Source organism: Lotus japonicus, chromosome 6, assembly GCF_012489685.1.
Source record: "Lotus japonicus ecotype B-129 chromosome 6, LjGifu_v1.2".
In the NCBI taxonomy this organism is placed as follows: domain Eukaryota; kingdom Viridiplantae; phylum Streptophyta; class Magnoliopsida; order Fabales; family Fabaceae; genus Lotus; species Lotus japonicus.
The window spans coordinates 14,681,842-14,702,166 of record NC_080046.1 but is presented as its reverse complement, the minus strand read 5'-3'; the positions used below and the strand labels follow the sequence as shown (position 1 = coordinate 14,702,166).

The 20,325-nt window shown below is 40.8% G+C and overlaps 2 protein-coding genes across 2 annotated transcripts; one reads left to right on the top strand and one right to left on the bottom strand.

Annotated features, from left to right (window-relative positions):
* Positions 1-920: 920 nt before the first annotated feature.
* LOC130726144 (alcohol acyltransferase 9) lies at positions 921-2,676 on the bottom strand. Its single transcript, XM_057577374.1, has one exon. The coding sequence runs from the start codon at positions 2,405-2,407 to the stop codon at positions 1,097-1,099; it is 1,311 nt and encodes a 436-aa protein (XP_057433357.1). The 5' UTR covers positions 2,408-2,676; the 3' UTR covers positions 921-1,096.
* A 12,839-nt stretch (positions 2,677-15,515) lies between these two features.
* On the top strand, positions 15,516-17,127 carry LOC130724962 (uncharacterized). Its single transcript, XM_057576228.1, has 2 exons — positions 15,516-16,661; positions 17,053-17,127. The coding sequence occupies exons 1-2, from the start codon at positions 15,516-15,518 to the stop codon at positions 17,125-17,127; spliced, it is 1,221 nt and encodes a 406-aa protein (XP_057432211.1).
* The last annotated feature ends 3,198 nt before the right edge of the window (positions 17,128-20,325 follow it).

The window sequence follows — 20,325 nt, the reverse complement described above, 5'->3', positions numbered from 1 at the left end:
TATCTGCCATAATTTGCAAATGTCATGATTTAATTTTATCTTTTGATTTTGTTGATTTATCTTTTGTTCGTAGAACTTGTAATTATATGGTGAATGGTTTGACTAAATTTTCTTTTTCGCCGGATGACTTTGTTTGGATTGAGAAAGCTCTACCATAGCTTATATTCTTGGTCCAGATGATGTATTAACCTCTACACCTAACATTTCTTCTCTTCTTAATGCATTATATATTATCAAAGTAAAAAAAAAAACTCTTATTAATTCATAAATTATACAAACAAAACTAATAATAATGAAAAATTATGCTTATATTTATTCCTAACTATACTCTTATTTAGATGATTTACTTAAAAGTTTATTTACAAAATTGTTCCATAAACCTATAACCTATAAATATGTAAGTTTTCATGATATAATGCTTTTATAAATAAGTTTATCTACCTTCAAAAATATTTATCATTTATTATGATGCAGGCGAGAGTGGCTTTGCCTTAGGGTTCAATTTGGAGTGTCTTATGATTGTCGTGATGAAGTGGCCCTTCAAGGCATTACAAGTTTGCAACTAATTATATTAGCTCTTGGAGGTTGAGATAAAATTGATTGGGTGGCTTGTGATTATGTTAGCTTTTCTTAGGCATATCGTTTTGTTGAGTTTCTTTTGGTTTGGCTAGATGTTAATTTGAAGTCTCTTTAGATTTTGTTTCTATTGGGGGTTGCTTCATTTTAAGTGATGGTTAGCTTTTGTTCGCTCTAATCTTCTTTTCCCCTATGTATTCTTTGAGTTTTAGTCTCAATTCTGAATATTTATATATATAAGTCCTTTTGCTCACTAAAAGAAAATATTTATCATGTATTGATTTGATCAGCTTCAAATTTTTAAATCGAGAAAATTAGATGAATCAACGTGCTTATCCACATGGTTGGTTCTAAATTGATCATTAATTTATTAATTAAATGACTAATCATGAGAAGAGTATAGAGACATGTAACGTGGATGAAAAATTACAAAATTCTAGTTCCATCTCTTCTCAAATAAACAAGTGAAAGATATGCAGACAAGTCAACGTGGGACGAAAAAAGATAATCAGAGATTGGTTCATGAAAGCGATTCCCTGAGAAAACGGTGGTAACTGTCAACGGCAGCGGCGGGAACCGCCACCGTGACCTTAACACTGTCCCTTTCACCCTTCACCGGCAAAAACAAACAGTACCGATCACAGCAAATGGGCCCCACATGCAAAGGTTTCCCCATTCCAATCTCAACGTTCTCAAGACCCAACCTCGACCACTGTGACAGAATCAGCACCCCAACCGAGTCAGGACTCGCTCTTGACTCGGATACCAACTCGGTCACCCTCCGCACGTGCTCACCATCCACCTTTTCCTTCGCCGTTTTCACCAGACCCGACCCGAACCCGACACCTTTCTCACCCAGTTCCCTCGCGCTGCTCTGCGCGCAACCCAGAACGAACGCGTTGCCGTAATACCCGTCGGGTAGACCCGGTTTGACCCGGTTCCTCACGTTGATGCTGAAGAGGAGTTTCAGCGTTTGGCTTGGTGGAAACCCCATCGCCCTCGCCCAACTCCTCCACACGTGTGCAGCGAGCACTTCGAACGACGTGGGTGGTGAATCGCCGGGTCGACTCGTTGACCTAGCTGCGGATTTCAACTCGTTGATGCGTCTCTTGTCGAAAACAATGCAGGTTGGCCTGAGAGAGCTCGTGACCCGGTTCATAAACCCGCATAGATCCGGAACGCGGTTGAACTCGGGGTGGAGCGCTGTGTTCGCCCGCCGATTCGTTCTCCCCGGTGGCGGGTTCAGAAGGTGGCGATCCCAAATAGGCCTCGGTTTCGGAACGGCGAGTTTACCAGAAACTAAGTCAGAGACGTGGTTGAGAAACTCAGCACCGCCGATTCCGTCGCAGATGCAGTGGTTAATCCCGATGCCGACGGCAGCGGCCCCGTCGGCGAGCCATGTTAGCTGAACGACTAGTGGCGGCGAGCCACTGAGGACGCCGGGGACGTTTATTGACAGGAGTTTCCTCCAGTGGGTGACTGTTTTTGGGGCTCTCTCGAAGTCGTTGAGAGTGTAACGGTCTGAATGGGCTTCGATGAAGACAGCTCCTTGGGCTCGACAGAGTACCTCCAGGCCCGGGCTGTCGGCTCGGGCTCTGACACGCCCGGCCAGCGGGTAGTAAGGAACCAGGGCTTTAGCTACCGCAGCTTTCAAACAAGCCGCGGTGGTAGCCTGGTTCAATCCCGGGCCGGGCCTGTACACGAGGAGATACTCTACAGTGAAGCGAAGGAAGAGTTGGGAATCAAGGGCTGAGAGTAAGAGGACACCAGTTGGGGTGGGCTCTGAAGGGGTCACTACCACAGCTTCTTTCACACGCACTGAGCTTGCCATAGCTTTTGATTTGGATTGTTAAATTTGTTTGGGTTGTTGTTGTTGGGTGTTTGATGAGAGGGAAAAATGGAGGGAGCTTTTTATGGAGGAAAAGGAATGAACAGGTTTTGGGGTGAGTGTGGTATTTGTAAGGGGGGACCCTGTGGCGCTGTGTGTATCTTTTTATGGAGAGAAAGATTTTATGGCAAGATTCTCCGGGCGTCGTTTTACGCAAGAAAATGAATATCAAAACAAAAATAGTATAGAACTTGTTAATTTTAATAGAGCATGATAGAGTTTTGTACCTAACAGACTGTAGGTTGAGCCCGCTAATCCCTGCGATAGAGTAAGTGTAAGTTTATTAGATGAGTCCGATAATTTTCTCGGCGTGAGACTGGGACACTATTCTCTCACTCTAAATATATTGTAACAAAAATAGTAAAAGCTGTGCTGGGTTTGCTTTCTGTCTGTTGGGGAAATTGATGGCCAGTCATCACTCTCTTTGCAGGACCTGATCATCATAATTCATAAAAATCAATCTCCGCGTACGCAAATTCCTCTGGGAATCTTTTTCCTCGTTGTCTCCTTTTTCTGTTTTTTGTGACAACCTGATCTACGTGTGTGGTTAATTCCTTCATTTCTGATCGGTGTCTGTCTAGCTAGCTCTCGTGTCCCTATTGCATAGTGGAATTACTGTGAAGAATCATGAAAAATACAAAACAGTGATTGAAAAGCATTACCTTAATATTACTGTTACGTGTACATAGGAGAATACTAGAACTTGTCGTTTCATGTTGAAATTTTTCTTCATCTTTTTATCAATAAAACTCTATTTACATCCTAACACTATATTTGTTAGAGATGCTTTTGTAAAGAGAGGGGATTTTTTTTTCACATATTGTTACTTTCCGTCACTTGAGGACACTCATGACGATGATTTGGTTGCAGCGAGGGCTGTGCTTTTATTGTATATTAGTCGTTGTTAATCGCGAATGGGTTGAGTCCTTATTTCGACAAGTCATTTTATTTAAAAAGAAAACGAAAAAAAAATACCTTCTTTTCCGCTTTATTTTTTTTTTGGTCCGCTTTATTTTTTTTTTGGTTACTAAAGTGACGCCACCGAAGTCGAGGTGTTACAATAATTAGAACGCTCGTGCTATCACCCTAGAGCAGGAGTTCTCTAATGTTCGCATGGAGGCATTTCCGACTGTCGCTACCTACTGTCAGCGTCTGAAGACGCTTTCTAACCAGCTCTGTGATGTCGGTGCTTCTGTGAACAATCACCGTCTAGTTTTGCAGCTGATCTCCGGTCTCACTGATGCTTATAAGGGTGTTGCTACTTTGATTCATCAGAGCAACCCGCTCCCCTCCTGCTGCCTATGTTGCTACTCAGCCGCGTCCTTCCGATGCCTCTTCTCAGAGTTCCGATCGTTGGTCCTTCAACCATTCTCGATCCCACAAATCTAAGGGTCGTGGTGGGAATCGTGGCAACGGTGGTGGATCCCGTAGTGACACCTCTCAGGGCTCCTCTCCTCCGATGCCACCGAGGCCGCAATACTTTCCGTACCAGCATTAGGGATGGGCCCCACCTCCATGGGCCAAGCCTTCGTTCCCATACCCTACCTCTCAGTGGACTCGTCCGTCTGCTCTCCTCAGCAGCCTAGCATTCTGGGCCAGTGACCTCAGGCTTATGATGCTTCAGCCTCACCCGTGCCGACTGACATTGCCACTGCCATGCACACCATGACACTTACTCCTCCGGACAACACCTGGTACATGGACACTAGAGCATCATCTCATGTGGCAGCATCACAAGGAAATCTCACGTCTTATTCTAATTTGGGTCATCTTAAACAGAAACTGTATGTTGGTAGCGGACAGGGTATTCCAATTCAGGGTTCTGGACACACAACCCTCCCCACCTCCCATAAACACAAGCCCTTGACCCTTTCCCATGTCTTGCACACACCAAATATTGTTAAAAACTTGATTTATGTGCGACAACTCACCACTGATAACAATGTTTCTGTTTGTTTTGACCCATATGGCTTCTCGGTTCATGATTTTCATACGGGGATTCCACTCATGAGATGTAATAGTCCAGGCGATCTCTACCCAGTCACTCCGTCGTTTCCATTTGCTGGTCTAGCTCAGAGTCTCTGGCACAGTCGTCTTGGTCATCCAAGTTCTTCTGCCTTGCAGTCTCTTCGTAGTAATAAGTTCATTAGTTTTGAGCATTTAAATTCTAGCACAGTTTGTGAGTCTTGTGTGTTTGGAAAACATGTTAGGTTGTCATTTGTTTCTTCTAATAATGCTACTGTGATGCCTTTTGACATTTTACACAGTGATTTATGGACTTCGCCTGTTTTATCTTCCGCCTGTCATCGGTATTATGTATTATTCTTGGATGATTTTACAAATTTTCTGTGGACGTTCCCTTTAAGTAATAAATCTCAAGTTTTTGAAATGTTCACCTCTCTGTCGAATCAAATCTGCACGCATTTTTCTCAATCTGTAAAATGTCTTCAATGTGATAATGGGCGAGAATTTGATAATAAATCTTTTCATGATTATTGTGCTCCTAATGGTATTATTTTTCGCTTCTCCTGCCCACATACATCATCTCAAAATGGTAAGGCGGAGCGCAAAATACGCACCATTAACAACATGATTCGTACTCTTCTCACTCATGCGTATGTTCCTCCGTCCTTTTGGCATCATGCCCTTCAAATGGCTACCTACCTGCCTAATATCATTCCTCGGAAAGCTCTGTCTATTCTCTCTCCCACTCAACTTCTGTATCGTCGTGACCCGTCTTACACACATTTGCGTGTTCTTGGTTGTCTTTGTTACCCTTTGGTTCCCTCCACTACCATTAACAAATTACAACCCCGTTCTTCCCCGTGTGTCTTCCTAGGGTACCCACTTCCTCACAGAGGTTATAAGTGTTTTGATTTTTCAGACAGAAAAATCTTTATCTCCCGACATGTCATCTTTGATGAGACTCAGTTTCCCTTTGCCACCATGACTACCCCTCCTCCCTCCACATATGACTGCTTCTCACATACTATACATCCCTCTATTATTCACCAGTGGACTCATCCATCCACCTTACCTACACCTACCCCTACTCCTGCGGTCCCTCCCGCTCTGACCACACCACAACCCCCTACAGCCTCTTTATCCTCTTCTGACTCCCTTTCACCTTCTCCTTCACCTCCGTCGCCGACCCAACCTGTACCTCCTATCTGTACCATGGTCACTCGCAGCATGCGTGGTATCTACAAACCCAGAAAGCTCTTCAACATTCCTGCTTTATGTTGATGACATCATTCTCATCAGCTCCTCTCATGACCTTCGCACATCTATCATTGCTCTTCTTGCCTCTGAGTTTGCTATGAAGGATCTGGGACTGTTGAGCTATTTCTTGGGCATTACTGTCACCAGACATGCAGGTGGACTTTTTATCAGTCAGAGTACATATGCTCGTGACATTATTACTCGAGCCGGTATGGCATCGTGCCATCCGTCTGCCACCCCAGTTGACACCAAACAGAAACTCAATACTTCTGCTGGTACTCCGTGATGATCCTACTTTATATCGGAGTCTTACTGGGGCTTTGCAGTATCTCACATTCACCCTCCTGACATCTCTTATGTTGTTCAGCAGGTGTGTCTTCACATGCATGCCCCTCGCACAGAGCATATGCTTGCACTGAAGTGCATCCTGCGTTATATTCAGGGCACCTTACAGTTTAGATTGCATCTCTATCCTTCTCCTATCGAGAAGCTTATTTCATACACCGATGCCGATTGGGGTGGATGTCCGGATACTCGTCAGTCTACTTCTGGTTACTGTGTGTTTCTCGACGACAACCTCATTTCCTGGTCGTCCAAGAGACAAACTACACTTTCTCGGTCCAGTGCTGAGGCTGAGTACTGAGGCGTCGCTAATGTGGTTTTCGAATCATGTTGGCTACGCAGCCTGCTTTTGGAGTTTCACTTTCCCCTTTCTCAGGCTTCTTTGGTCTATTGTGATAATGTTAGTGCCATCTACCTATCTGATAATCCTGTTCAGCATCATCGCACTAAACACATTGAGATGGACATTCACTTTGTTCGCGAGAAGGTCGCCGGTGGTCTGGCATGCATTCTTTATGTTCCTTCTCGTCACCAGATTGCATACATCTTCAGTAAAGGCCTTCCTCGAGTTCTATTTGATGATTTTCGCTCCAGTCTCAGCGTCAGTGAACCTCCCGCTTCGACTGCGGGGGTGTGATAGAATTGGAATATGTTAATTATTCCATATTTGATTACTTGTAATTACTCTGTAATTAGGTCTAGCATTTATGTATTAGTCAACCATGCATTGTATAAATATTGTAACATTCATCAATAATATTCACCAATTATCTTACATTCTTACAGTTAGAATTCAAGTAAGATTCGTTAAAAATAGAGATGGAAGTAAGTCAGGCTTCGATAAGGGCCTATGTCGACCTAACTTACATCAGGTCCAGGTCAGGCCAAGCCAAATTAATAAATAGACAAGATCAAGATTTTTTGAAAAGCCTTTTAATTAAAAAGGTCAGGCTTATACCACTCTGAAATTCTTGTAAGTCTAACATGTCTGTCTATTTAAATAAATATAAATTTATTTTATTATTTTTACATTGAATTCCTATCATAATATCTAAAAATTATATACTTATTGGCTTATTTTTATCTTTTAATCAGATACTTATTGACTTATTTATATGTTTTAATATGTTAGATTACATGATAATTTAACCTTATAAACTTATTTAGATAGAGACTGATAACATATTTATATCTTGACTTAGACGATATAATGATATTGTTATATTTCTCTCGTTTGCTATATGTTTGTTGGCATGTTTACAAATAGTGTTGTTGGTATACTTGAATGTCATCATATGATAAAACAGATCTTCAAATAGACGATCAAGCTAGGCTAGGCTTTCAACAGGTCAAGGCCTAGGCTGGAAAAAATAAAACCTATGACAGGTAATAGGTCAGACTCACGCCTTGAATTTTTTCAATAGGTTAGGCCTATTTAAGCAAAGCTTAGCCTAGCCTATTTCCACCCTAACAAAAAATATGATATTCTACATGAATTTCAATCAATTAATGGGAGGGTTAAAAACAAAGTATTATTACTAGCCCTACTCCATGGGGAATTCGTGAATGGATTTTTTTAATCCATTTAATTTGTGAATGAATTAAATCCATTTAATTTGTGAATGAATTAAATATAGTGTAAACTAATAAAACAAGATTGAAAAAATAAAAAATCAAGTTGTTTATTAGAGTTTTTTTGAAACTAAGTTGTTTTATTAGATTAGATTCTACGCAAATATGATTACATTAATTATTTTTACATTCAAGTTTATTTAAAATTGAACTCAATTTATATAAACCTAATTTTATTCTGGTTTTGCAAAAATAAAAAAATAAAAGTTTTGGCGCTTATTTCAAACGTATATATAGAATCCAAGGGAGATCTGATTTGTGACCTGAATAGCTCTTGGTACCTACAATGAAAGTTTGGTGGTAAGCAGTGCATTCATGCAGAACAGTTAACAACAATTTCACGGTGAGTTTATGTATAATTCGATTGCTATAAAAAAAAAGTGTTGGAATAAAAAATCTGGTGACTCGCTGGTTCAACCAAAAACCAGCCGAGTCACCGGTTTCAACGTTAAACCGACCGAGCCGAACCGGTTCACCACGAGCCAATCGCATGGCCGATCCAATCCTCGGTCTGAGTCTGATAACACTGTGTATTTAAATTCACTTCTAATCATCTATGATGCTTTTGTATAATTATTTACTTATTAATTCTTTAATCAGTTAAGTAAAACTTTTAATTAAATCGTTAGAGCTAATTCCTCAACCCCTAATCACATTCAATTATAGCATAAAGCGAACACAATTAAGCAACAACCATATGCCTAAGGTATTAAAATTCTCCATTAATCACTTCTCAAATCATTAATTTTTACTAATTTCTCAATTGCATAGAAAAGTAACATATCAACATACATATAGATTCAAAAAATAATTTGGATAAGCAATTTATGGATAAAAAAATAAACACATATATAAAAAAGAATGTATAAAAGTATAGTAAATATAGTCAACTACATCTACCCCAGTATAAGGAGAAAGTTAAGCCAAACATGGCTTCCATAGTCAAAATCAAAGGTAACAAACCAAGAAGAGTCCTTCAAGGCTCTGAGAAATCCTCTCCTTGCAGGCTCCAAGAGTGCCTCAAACTGTCTGAGGAACTTGTTTAGAAGCAGAAGTTGCAAGGTTAGAGGATCCAAGCTCCCGTTTGACTATGATCAGAAGCTTCACCTACGTTCATCTGAAGCACTCCAGATCTCAAGTCAGCTGGTGAAAGGACAGGTCGCTGTCATAATACAAATCGTACAAGCCTCAGTCTGTCCGCCACCTACCTCGTGTAGCCTAGCAGTCTGATATTACAAGATTGCCACTCCAACGGACAAAACCCTAGCAACGGCTACATCATATGCCTTGGAGTATTTAAAGGCTGAAGAAAGAAGAAAGAAGCTAAGAAACTTTGCTGAAATCATTCAACTTATTCGAACCAATCTCTTAGCATTATTTCTTCACTGTTCTTAAACATCTGAGTTTACTATTAGCTTTTTAGAAGCATTTCTTGTAAACCCGAAACCTTTTACATTACTTTGTAAAGTTCCTTAAGAGACCAAGGTTGGTCGGATCTTGAGAGGACTGAATCAAGGTTGATTTAGTGTTTAGCTAGTCTTAAGAGGATCGGTAGATCAGTTTCTTAAGAGGATACTAGTGAGAAAATCAGTGTATTGTTAGTCACTTAGCAGGTAGCAAAGTGCAGTTGTAACACTCATTGATTTTAGTGAATTGCCTTCATCAGAAGAAGGAAGAAATCACCTTCACGGGTGGACTGGATTAGCTTGAGCTTTTATCTCAAGTGAACCAGGATAAAATACTTGCGTGCTTCACTTCTTATCCCTCAGCACCTAGTTCTTATCTTTGAGTTTGGAAAAAGTTCAAAAGTATATCCTTTATTCAAAAACTCTATTCAAACCCCCCCCCCTTTCTAGTGTTTTTCGCACCTTCAATTGGCATCAGAGCTCCGGTTCTGATTTAAACACCTAACAGTGTTTAGTGATCCAAAACCTAGTGTGAAAAACAACGATGGCCCAAGCCAATACTTCCGCTGACAACAACAACCAACTCAGAGCACCAATCTTTGATGGTGAAAAGTTTGAGTACTGAAAAGATAGAATAGAGAGTTATTTCCTTGGCACTGACCCAGATCTCTGTGATATGGTCATGGAAGGCTATACTGATCCAGTAGATGCTTCAGGAGTGAAGATCCCCCGTTCTGAAATGACTGACGCTCAGAAGAAGCGTTTCAAGGATCATCACAAGGCGAAGTCTATGCTATTCAGCTCAATATCATATATTGAATATGAGAAGATCTCTGACAAAGAAACAGCAAAATCCATCTATGACTCCTTGGTCATGACGCATGAAGGAAATGAAGAGGTCAAGGAGACCAAGGCTCTTGCTCTCATACAACAATATGAGCAGTTTAAGATGGAATCTGGTGAAACCATTGAAGAGATGTACTCAAGGTTTCAAACTCTGATTGCTGGAATCAGAGTGCTAAACAAGGGCTACTCTACTGGTGATCATGTCAAAAAGATCATCAGAAGTTTTCCTAAAGAGTGGATGACTTTTGTCACTGCACTGAAACTCTCCAGGAACCTGAACTCGTTGAAGTTAGAAGAGCTCGTGAGTCATCTCAGAAGCCATGAGATTGAACTCAAAGAGCACAAGCCTCAAAAGAAAGACAAATCTATTGCTCTTAAGTCAAAATCTGACAAAGCGAAAGCTTATCAGGCAGAAGAGGAAGATTCCTCTGAAGAGCTATCAGATGCGTCTGTGATGAAGAGCTTTCTCTTTTCACAAAGAGATTAAGCAAACTCTGGAAGAACAGACATAGCAAAGGCAAAGGACCAAAGAAAAGTTCAGGAAGATTTGAATCTTCATCTGGTCAGAAGAAGTCATCTGGAAAGGAAGTCACTTGCTTCGAGTGCAAGGAATCTGGGCACTACAAGAGTGACTGTCCCAAGCTAAAGAAGGACAAGAGACCAAGAAAAGTCTTCAAGAAGAAAGCTCTCGTGACCTTCGATGCGACTGACTCTGATGAAGCTGAGTCAGAAGAAGATGAAGCTGTGGAGGCTCTGATGGCTACCACCGGTAGAGGTGCTGAAGCTTCAGAAGATGACTCAGACTCTGAGAATGACGATGAGGTACTCTCTAATTTTTCTCCATCTGAGCTAAGAACTGCATTATCTGAAATAATGGAGAAACATGATGTTCTGTTAAATAAACATAAAGAGCTTAAAAGAAAATATGCTGTTAAAACCAGTTCATCAGAAGTTCATGAGAAGTCAGTCTCTGAACTCATAGAAGAGAACTATTCTCTTAAAAATGACAACTCTGTTCTTCGTGCTAAAAATGTCATGCTAGAAGATCAACTTGCATCATCTGATGTTAAGCATGAGACATTATATGAGAAAGCGTTTCAAAGGTTCCTAGCCAAGGGCATAGACAGAAGTCTTATGGCTTCAATGATCTATGGCATAAGCAGAAATGAGAACAGTGGCCTTGGCTACTCTCAATCCATGAGAGATGAGTCATCTGAGCCCAAGCGCGAACCATTGCATAAGCATTTCGTTCCCGCCGGCACTGTCATTCCAGAAAAGGTTACACCAAAGGTGGTAAAACCAAAGGGAAAATTTAAACTTGACATGTCTAAATATTATAATCAGGTTCCTATGTATTATCCTCCTGTTGCACCCAAAGTTCCAAGAACTTCTGGGAAAACTAACAAGAAAGGACCCAAGATATGGGTACCTAAGACAAAAATTATTCCTGTTGCAGACATCTTATGCAGCTCAGTTAAGACACCTGTCATGGTACCTGGACAGTGGATGCTCGCGACACATGACGGGCATAAAGTCTATATTCCAAAAGCTGGTACCGCTTAAGTCAGGAGGAGACGTTGGCTTTGGAGGAAACCAGAAGGGAAAAATCATTGGAAAAGGTTCCATAGGAGATGGAAAAATTCCAGTTATTAATGATGTACTTCTGGTGGAAGGATTATTGCATAACTTGCTCTCCATAAGCCAAATTGCTGACAAAGGTTATGATGTGATCTTCAATCAAACCTGCTGCAAAGCTGTCAGTCAAACAGATGGATCTGTTCTGTTTTCTGGGAAGAGAAGAAATGATATTTACAAAATCAAATCCTCTGAACTGCTTTCTCAGAAGGTCAAGTGTCTCATGTCAGTTAATGATGAGCAATGGATCTGGCACAGACGCCTAGGGCATGCCAGCCTCAGGAAGATCTCTCAACTGAGCAAGCTAAACCTCGTCAGGGGATTGCCTCGTCTGAAGTATTCATCAGAGGCTCTGTGTGAAGCTTGTCAGAAGGGAAAATTCACCAAGAAGCCCTTTAAAGCAAAGAATGTGGTATCTACAACAAGACCCCTTGAGCTACTTCTTATTGATCTCTTTGGACCAGTGAAAACTGAATCCATTGGAGGAAAGAAGTATGGGTTAGTCATTGTAGATGACTACAGCAGGTGGACATGGGTAAAGTTCCTAAGGCACAAAGATGAAACACACACTATGTTTACCAACTTCATTACCCAAGTTCAGAAGGAGTTCCAAACTTCAGTGATTACTGTCAGAAGTGATCATGGTGGAGAATTTGAGAACAAAGCTTTTGAAGAATTGTTCAACTCCCAAGGAATCTCTCACAACTTCTCCTGTCCTCACACTCCTCAACAAAATGGAGTTGTTGAAAGAAAGAACAGAACTCTTCAGGAGATGGCTCGCACCATGATGCAAGAATCAAGTATGGCCAAGCACTTCTGGGCAGAAGCAATCAACACTGCATGCTATATCCAGAACAGAATCTCCGTCAGAACAATTCTGGAGAAGACTCCTTATGAGCTATGCAAAGGAAGACAACCTGATATCTCTTACTTCCATCCGTTTGGAAGTACTTGCTACATGCTCAACACTAAGGAGCAATTGGGTAAATTCGATTCTAAAGCTTTAAAATGCTATTTTCTTGGTTATTCTGAAAGATCTAAAGGTTTTAGAATTTATAATATTATTCATCAAACTGTTGAGGAATCTATCCAAATTAGATTTGATGATAAGCTTGGCTCAGAAAAATTCAAAGTTGTTTGAAAGATTTCTAGATTTAAGCATTGATTATTCGGAAGCAAATCAACCAAAGAACAGCCCAGAGGATGTTGCTCTAGAGGCAGAAGCATCTGAAGATGCTCCAACAACTTCTGATCAACTTCAGAAGAAGAAAAGAATAGCTGCCTCTCATCCAGAAGAACTGATTATTGGCAACAAAGATGCTCCCGTCAGAACCAGGCATATGCTCAAACCTTCAGAAGAGACTCTTCTGAGTCTGAAGGGACTTGTATCTCTCATTGAGCCCAAATCAGTTGATGAAGCTCTTGAAGACAAAGGCTGGATTCTGGCAATGCAAGAAGAGCTAGATTAGTTCACCAAGAATGGTGTATGGACCTTAATGCCTAAACCCAAAGGTTTCCATGTCATAGGAACCAAGTGGGTATTCAAAAACAAGCTGAATGAAAAAGGAGAAGTAACAAGAAACAAGGCAAGACTGGTGGCTCAAGGCTACAATCAACAAGAGGGGATTGATTACACTAAGACTTTTGCTCCTGTAGCAAGGCTTGAAGCTATAAGGCTACTGATCTCCTTCTCAGTGAATCACAACATCATTCTCCATCAGATGGATGTCAAGAGTGCCTTCCTCAATGGCTACATTTATGAAGAAGTGTATGTCAAGCAACCTCCTGGCTTTGAAGATGACAAACATCCAGAGCATGTCTACAAGCTCAAGAAGTCACTCTATGGACTGAAACAAGCTCCCAGAGCGTGGTACGAAAGACTCAGCTCCTTTCTTCTACAGAATGAGTTTGTAAGGGGTAAAGGTGACAATACTCTTTTCTGCAGAACCTATAAGAATGATATTCTTATAGTTCAGATTTATGTTGATGACATCATTTTTGGTTCTGCTAATCCCTCTCTGTGCAAGGAATTTTCTAAGTTGATGCAGGCTGAATTCGAAATGAGCATGATGGGAGAACTCAAATACTTTCTGGGAATTCAAATAGATCAACGACCAGGAGTCACCTATATCCATCAGAAGAAGTACACCTTGGAACTTCTGAAGAAGTTCAACATGAGTGACTGCAACATCTCTAAGACTCCAATGCATCCAACATGCATTCTTGAGAAAGAGGAAGTTTCCTCTAAGGTTTGTCAGAAGCTCTATCGTGGAATGATAGACTCTCTTCTTTACTTAACTGCCTCCAAACCTGATATATTGTTTAGTGTGCATCTATGTGCTAGATTCTAATCAGATCCTAGAGAGACTCACTTAACTGCTGTTAAGAGGATCCTCAAATATCTGAAAGGAACCACTAACCTTGGCTTGATGTATAGAAAAACATCAAAGTATACACTTTCAGGTTTTTGTGATGCTGACTTTGCTGGAGACAGAGTGGAAAGGAAAAGCACCTCTGGAAGCTGCCATTTCCTTGGAGCAAATCTTGTCACTTGGTCAAGCAAGAGACAGAACACAATTGCTCTATCAACTGCAGAAGCAGAGTATGTCTCAGCTGCCACTTGCTGTACACAAACCATATGGATGAAGAATCATCTAGAGGACTATGGTTTGTCTCTGAAGAAGGTTCATATTTACTGTGACAACACAGCTGCTATCTCACTCAGCAAGAATCTCATTCTACACTCAAGAGCAAAGCATATAGAAGTAAAGTATCATTATATTCGTGATCATGTTCAGAAGGGCACTCTATCATTAGAGTATGTTGATACTGACCATCAGTGGGCAGATATTTTCACTAAGCCCTTAGCAGAAGATAGGTTTTTATTTATTCTTGAAAACCTGAACATGGACTTTTGTCCAGAGTAAGGTTTTCTTCAGAACTTCTGACCTTGGTACCTCTGAAGTCATCAGATGTTACCCTTTTCAGAAGGTACTCGATCAAAAGCACTTAACCCACTGGTTAAACTTCTGTGGTAGGCAACAATACACGTGTCACTTCATTTGTGACATAGTTCCGTGAGTCGCGTGGTGTATCTGCTATAATGATGATGCCTACTCTCCTCCACTATGCTATTTTCAGACTATCTATTTTACAACCGTTGATCTTGCCTTTATTTTTTTGTGTCTTAAAATATCAACGGTTACCATTAAACCCACTATACGCACTTTTCACACACGATCTTCCACACACTTACACAAACGGTTTTCAAACTCTTTGTGTGCATTGCATTCATTCATACTCCTCTCTCCAATATTCCCCTCTCTCTGAACCCTAAACCTCACTACCTGAGAATCATGGGCAAATCAAGGATATCAAGAGCAAGTGTTACTACTTCTTCCAAACCAACTGCCAAAGACCAAGAAACTCAGAGATTTGAAGAAGCACAACAAATTCTGAACACACCCAATGTGGTTACCTGCGTCAAGAAAGCTGAAGAACTGGTTGTGTGCAACGAAGCAAGAGTGGACTTCGACAACCTGGCTGATCATGGGTTTGATATCAGGGATCAAGTCAACTTGCAAGGGTGGCCTGACTACTTTGATATGCTCTGTGGTCCGATTTACTACAAACTGGTTGTAGAATTCTGGAAAAACGCAGTTTGCAACGACTACTATGTCGTCTCTCATGTGCTGGACAAGAAGATTGTGATTTCAGAAGAGTCCATTGCAAAGCTGCTGGGTATGGAGTTCCAGCAAGGAAAAAGGATCAAGAACGTTGATGCTAATGTTCCTGGGATGAGGAACTTAGTCAATAAGGAGATTTATGACAATTGGTCTCTGGAGAGGACCAAGTATAACATAAAGGATTTGAAGCCAAACATGAAGATTTGGCAGAAGATTTTCATATCCTGCATTCACCCCAGAACCGGTGGAACTGATTACCTTAATGCAACTCAAAAGGTAATCATGTACTATATTTCTAAAGGTGAGCCTATATGTCTGCCGTTTCTGCTTTTCAACTATTTGAAGGAATGCGTTGAGAAGTCAAGGACCACAGCTACTGAGAACAAGAGGTCAATTTCTTACATTCCTTATGGAAGGTTGCTTTCAGACATCTTCATCCAGAATAAACTAGTCAAGACCTTGTCAGAGCATGGACTTCATGAAGATATGGCCATGTCCATTAGCGATGCTCTCAATGGGACCAAGTTGAAAAGAATGCAAATCATGGAGAAAGTCCAAGTTGAGCCCACAGAAGACACATATGAAGAAGTTCGTCAGAAGAACTACCCTATTGATGATTATCCTCTCTGGTCCAAGAAGGACAATCCAGCAAGCATTCTGGAATATGTAAGAAAGCTCAGAAGCAATGGAGATAAAATCACTCTTGAAGAATTTGTCAGGACTCTTCCTGACAGTCCTCCTGAAATGCCAACAAGGAGAGCCAAGAGAACAATCAACAAGCCTTCAGATCCCAAAGGCAAAGGGATTCTGATAGGGAAGACCAAGAAAATAAAAGCAGCATCAAAGTCTGTAGTCATCAGGGAACCAGTTCCAGAATCCTCTCCTGAAAGAACTCCAGAAGAGTCATATGAGGAATCTCAATCTGATGATTCTGAGAGCTCTATGGATTCTTCCTCTGGAACCCAAGAAGAAGAAGTTCCACCTAGAAAGAATGTCAAGAGGAAAGCAATTATTGAAGAATCATCTGATGAGGAAACCGAAGATGATGTTCCTCTGGTAAAAAGGCAAAGAATTCAAACAACTCAAGTTGAAGAAGAAGTTGAGCCGGATGACTGTGAGATCATTGAAAATGTGTTCCAAGTCATAAGGAAATCAGCAGAAACTGAAGAATCCACTGATTCAGATGTCGAGCCCATAGGCAAGAGGCTGAAACTGCCTCTGAAGGGTCCACTTCAGAAGAAGGAGTCACGACCAAAGCAAGCATCTGAAAAGATCTCAGAAGTACAAAGAGAAAGGAGATCAAAGACAGCTTCAGATCCTGCAAGGACTGCTAGACCCACCAGATCCACCTTTCTCAGAGAATCAAGTAAGGAACTTACTAAAAGCATTAATATAGATTCTGCTTTAGTAGTTATTCCTGAACAACATGTGCCTATATCTACATCTCTGCCAACATCAACCCAAATAGCTCCCACTCAAACAGAACCTCAAACACAAGCTTTCTCTCAAGCTGAAACACAAGCCCCCCAATCAAACATCCAAACAGCTACCACTGCCATTCCATCCATCCAAATTCAAACCTCTTCCACATCCACCACAACTGAACCTGTACCTTCCTTCAATTCTTTCATTCAAGGTATCGTTCAAAGTGAGGCTACCCTGAGAAATTTGGTTCAACATTTCACTCCCAAGCCTCCATCTACTTCAAAAACCCTCCTGTTAACTCAAACTGGTGAGATCCCTGCTGAGGAAGAAAAAGAGGTTGATGATGTTCAGATCCTTGAACCTCCTTTCAATGTGAAGCCTATTCAACAAGTAGCTTCCAACTTTGAAGATCAACTCCAAGATGCTGCTGAAACTTCCTATGTATCCTTGTCCAACTATTCTGCAGTAATCTCACGAGATCTGAGTTTTACCTCACCTGAGAAGACTGCTACCTCCAGGCAAAGGCAAGTGACGATCTCTGAAGCTGAGCATATGGATGAATCTGACCATTCAGGAATAGAGAAGAACCATGAGATTGATTCTACTCCTTCAGGACAACCCAGAACTAATAGTTCTAATGCTTCAAGCTCAAATGCAACCAGAACTCCTCAGCCTGTCCTGACCTTGGCAACCTCCTTCCGACCTCAAAATCTCATTCAAATCATTCAGGAGTTCTCTGAAGAGGCAACCAGAAGATTGCAATGGTTATATCAGGTAACTGATAATCAGTTTGATGCTTCATTTGTTGATGGTCTGTGGTCTGCCTTCGGAAGATGGTCAGAAAGCAGAGCTTATGAATTTCATAAGCAGCTTAGCAGTGAGAAACGTCTGAGAGTTCATGATGCGTCTGAGAGAGCTTATGAGAAAAGGCAGAGAGTGTTGCACAGGGTTTGTGAACCTTTGAGAAGAGCTATGGCTGAAAGAAACTATGTTGTCTCTGAATGTACCTCAGAAGATGCTGAGATGATTTCAACAGAGGTTGCAGAAGACAGCTCTGAAGGAATAGTTATTCTGGAAGATGCAGATGTTAATGAAGTTGAGAAGCAAGTGCCAATTCAAGTTGATGCTGAAATTCCATCAGAGGCAGAAGTCCCTACCCCTGTTCAAGCTCTAGAACCTTCTCCTCATCCAGAAGTTGCTACTCTTGCTGCCAGGATTGACAGAATTCAAGATGATCAGCAGAGATTATTTCAGATGGTTGAGCAACAAGGACTTGTTCAGAGTGAACAAAGCAGGCAGATTCAGGAATCCTCAAGCAAAATGGAAGCTATGATGAAGTATCTGATCGAGAATCTACCCTCTTCATCAAAGCCTTAAACCCCTCTCATCTATCTTGCATGCATTTGTTTTAATTGTCTGTGAATTTATTTCATGTTTGACTGTGTTAAATTCTAATTTACTTATTCAATGCACCGTCCACTTAGTAACTCACATGCTTTTATGATTTGATGAGTTTTATGCATGATTTTCTGTTGCTTTTCTTCTTTATAATCTACTGCGTTCATTCTTCTTCATCACCACTCAATCCAACTCAACTCCATTCTTCTCAATTCTCTTCTCTTCTAAATCAAAATGACTACTGTCGAATTGATCTATGAACTCAAGACTGTGGTATTTGACCAAGTCTTTCCTTGGAGCGTTAATTTATCTACCTCTCAGATTTCTCAAGCTCTTGTGAAGATTGAGAATCTTCTGAACTGTTGGCTGACATCCCATCAGACTCACTGTCTTCAGAATCTTCAAGAAATTCTGAACGACCTCCTTCGTCTGGCCTCTCGCCGGAAGGACCTTGAAGCTCAGTTCTTGCATTTGTATGCTTCTTGAACATGAAGAAGATCAAGACGAAGCCGATCAGGATGCTGTCCAGGAGAATGAAGCTCTGAAGGAAGAACTGTCTACCCAGTTAGCCTCCATTGATCAGGACGTGAGTCCCCTGCATCTTCAGCTTCTCTCCATGAAGAACTCCCGTGCTTTCCTATGTATCTAGGACTAGTTTTCTTCATCCCCTTCTATCCTCTGTACTCTTTCTTCGTTAAGTAATAATAACAGCGTCTTATTTGCATCATTTACTTGATTGTTATTGTTATTGGCTTTGTTTTTCACTCTTTTTGCTTATGACAAAAAAGGGGGAGTACATAAAATGGTTTTGATAAACTTTTTCTTATATTATATAAAACCAGTAGAGGAGAATATGTATCAAATACTTATAGCACAGAGATATTGCCAAGCGTCCTAAATAAGGAATACATTTTGTTCATATTCTGAACTTATTTGCTTCTGACGCCTTATTCCAATTATACCTGGACAATACTCTATGTTCTTATGTGATCAACGCAAGTTTTAAACCATCAATTTCTGATGAGTACACATCCCTCTAAATGTATATTCTGATCACATAACTAGACTCCGAATCTAGACTCTTCATCATTTCATCAAGTCATAGATTCAGGGGGAGTTAGGGGGAGACCCTAGCTCAGAATCAGGTGTTATCCCAGATTCAGAAAGAGCAATACAAACCGTTACACAAGGATAAGTTTAATCTCTGATCTCTTCTCTCTTGTGTATTCAGTTTATTGTTTAAGAATTGTTCATCAAAATACTTGTTTTGTCATCATCAAAAAGGGTGAGATTGTAAGATCAAGGTTTGATCAGTGGTTGCATCTCTATATTTTGATAATTACAATTAAGGTTTGTGATGACGAACAATTGTGGTACCCTAACGTTTGTCTCTTTTAGTTGTGACAAACAGGTTCTGAATCTGACCCAAGCCTATTCATTCAGAAGAAGAAGAACCAAGGGATACTAAAAAGAGAGCTCTAAAGCTTACCATGTTCGTTCAGAACAGTGGCAAATCCTTCGGAAATTCTGAAGATGGAAGCTCTCAAGAGGTACTGAAGAACCGGAGTCAAAAGTTCTGAAGACCAGATGTTCCAGCGGAACAGTCCAAAAGTAGAAGACTCAAGTTCTGAAGACCTGAAAGAAGTTGGCATCTGAAGACCAAAGCTTTTCTAGCTCTGACGTTCAGAAGTTCTGAGGAACTTGTTCAGAAGCAGAAATTGCAAGGTTAGAGGATCCAAGCTTCCGTCTGACTATGATCAGAAGCTTCACCAACGTTCATCTGAAGCACTCCAGATCTCAAGTCAGCTGGTGAAAGGACAGGTCGCTGTCATAATACAAATCGTACAAGCCTCAGTCTGTCCGCCACCTACCTCGTGTAGCCTAGCAGTCTGATATTACAAGATTGCCACTCCAACGGACAAAACCCTAGCAACGGCTACATCATATGCCTTGGAGTATTTAAAGGCTGAAGAAAGAAGAAAGAAGCTAAGAAACTTTGCTAAAATCATTCAACTTATTCGAACCAATCTCTTAGCATTATTTCTTCACTGTTCTTAAACATCTGAGTTTACTATTAGCTTTTTAGAAGCATTTCTTGTAAACCCGAAACCTTTTACATTACATTGTAAAGTTCCTTAAGAGACCAAGGTTGGTCGGATCTTGAGAGGACTGAATCAAGGTTGATTCAGTGTTTAGCTAGTCTTAAGAGGATCGGTAGATCAGCTTCTTAAGAGGATACTAGTGAGAAAATCAGTGTATTGTTAGTCAC

Coding starts and splice junctions, on each gene's coding strand:
- LOC130726144 (XM_057577374.1), bottom strand. CDS start 2,407: ATGGCAAGCTCAGTGCGTGTGAAAGAAGCTGTGGTAGTGACCCCTTCA.
- LOC130724962 (XM_057576228.1), top strand. CDS start 15,516: ATGTACTATATTTCTAAAGGTGAGCCTATATGTCTGCCGTTTCTGCTT. Junction 16,662..17,052: donor TAGTTATTCCTGAACAACAT/GTGCCTATATCT, acceptor TTCAACAAGTAG/CTTCCAACTTTGAAGATCAA.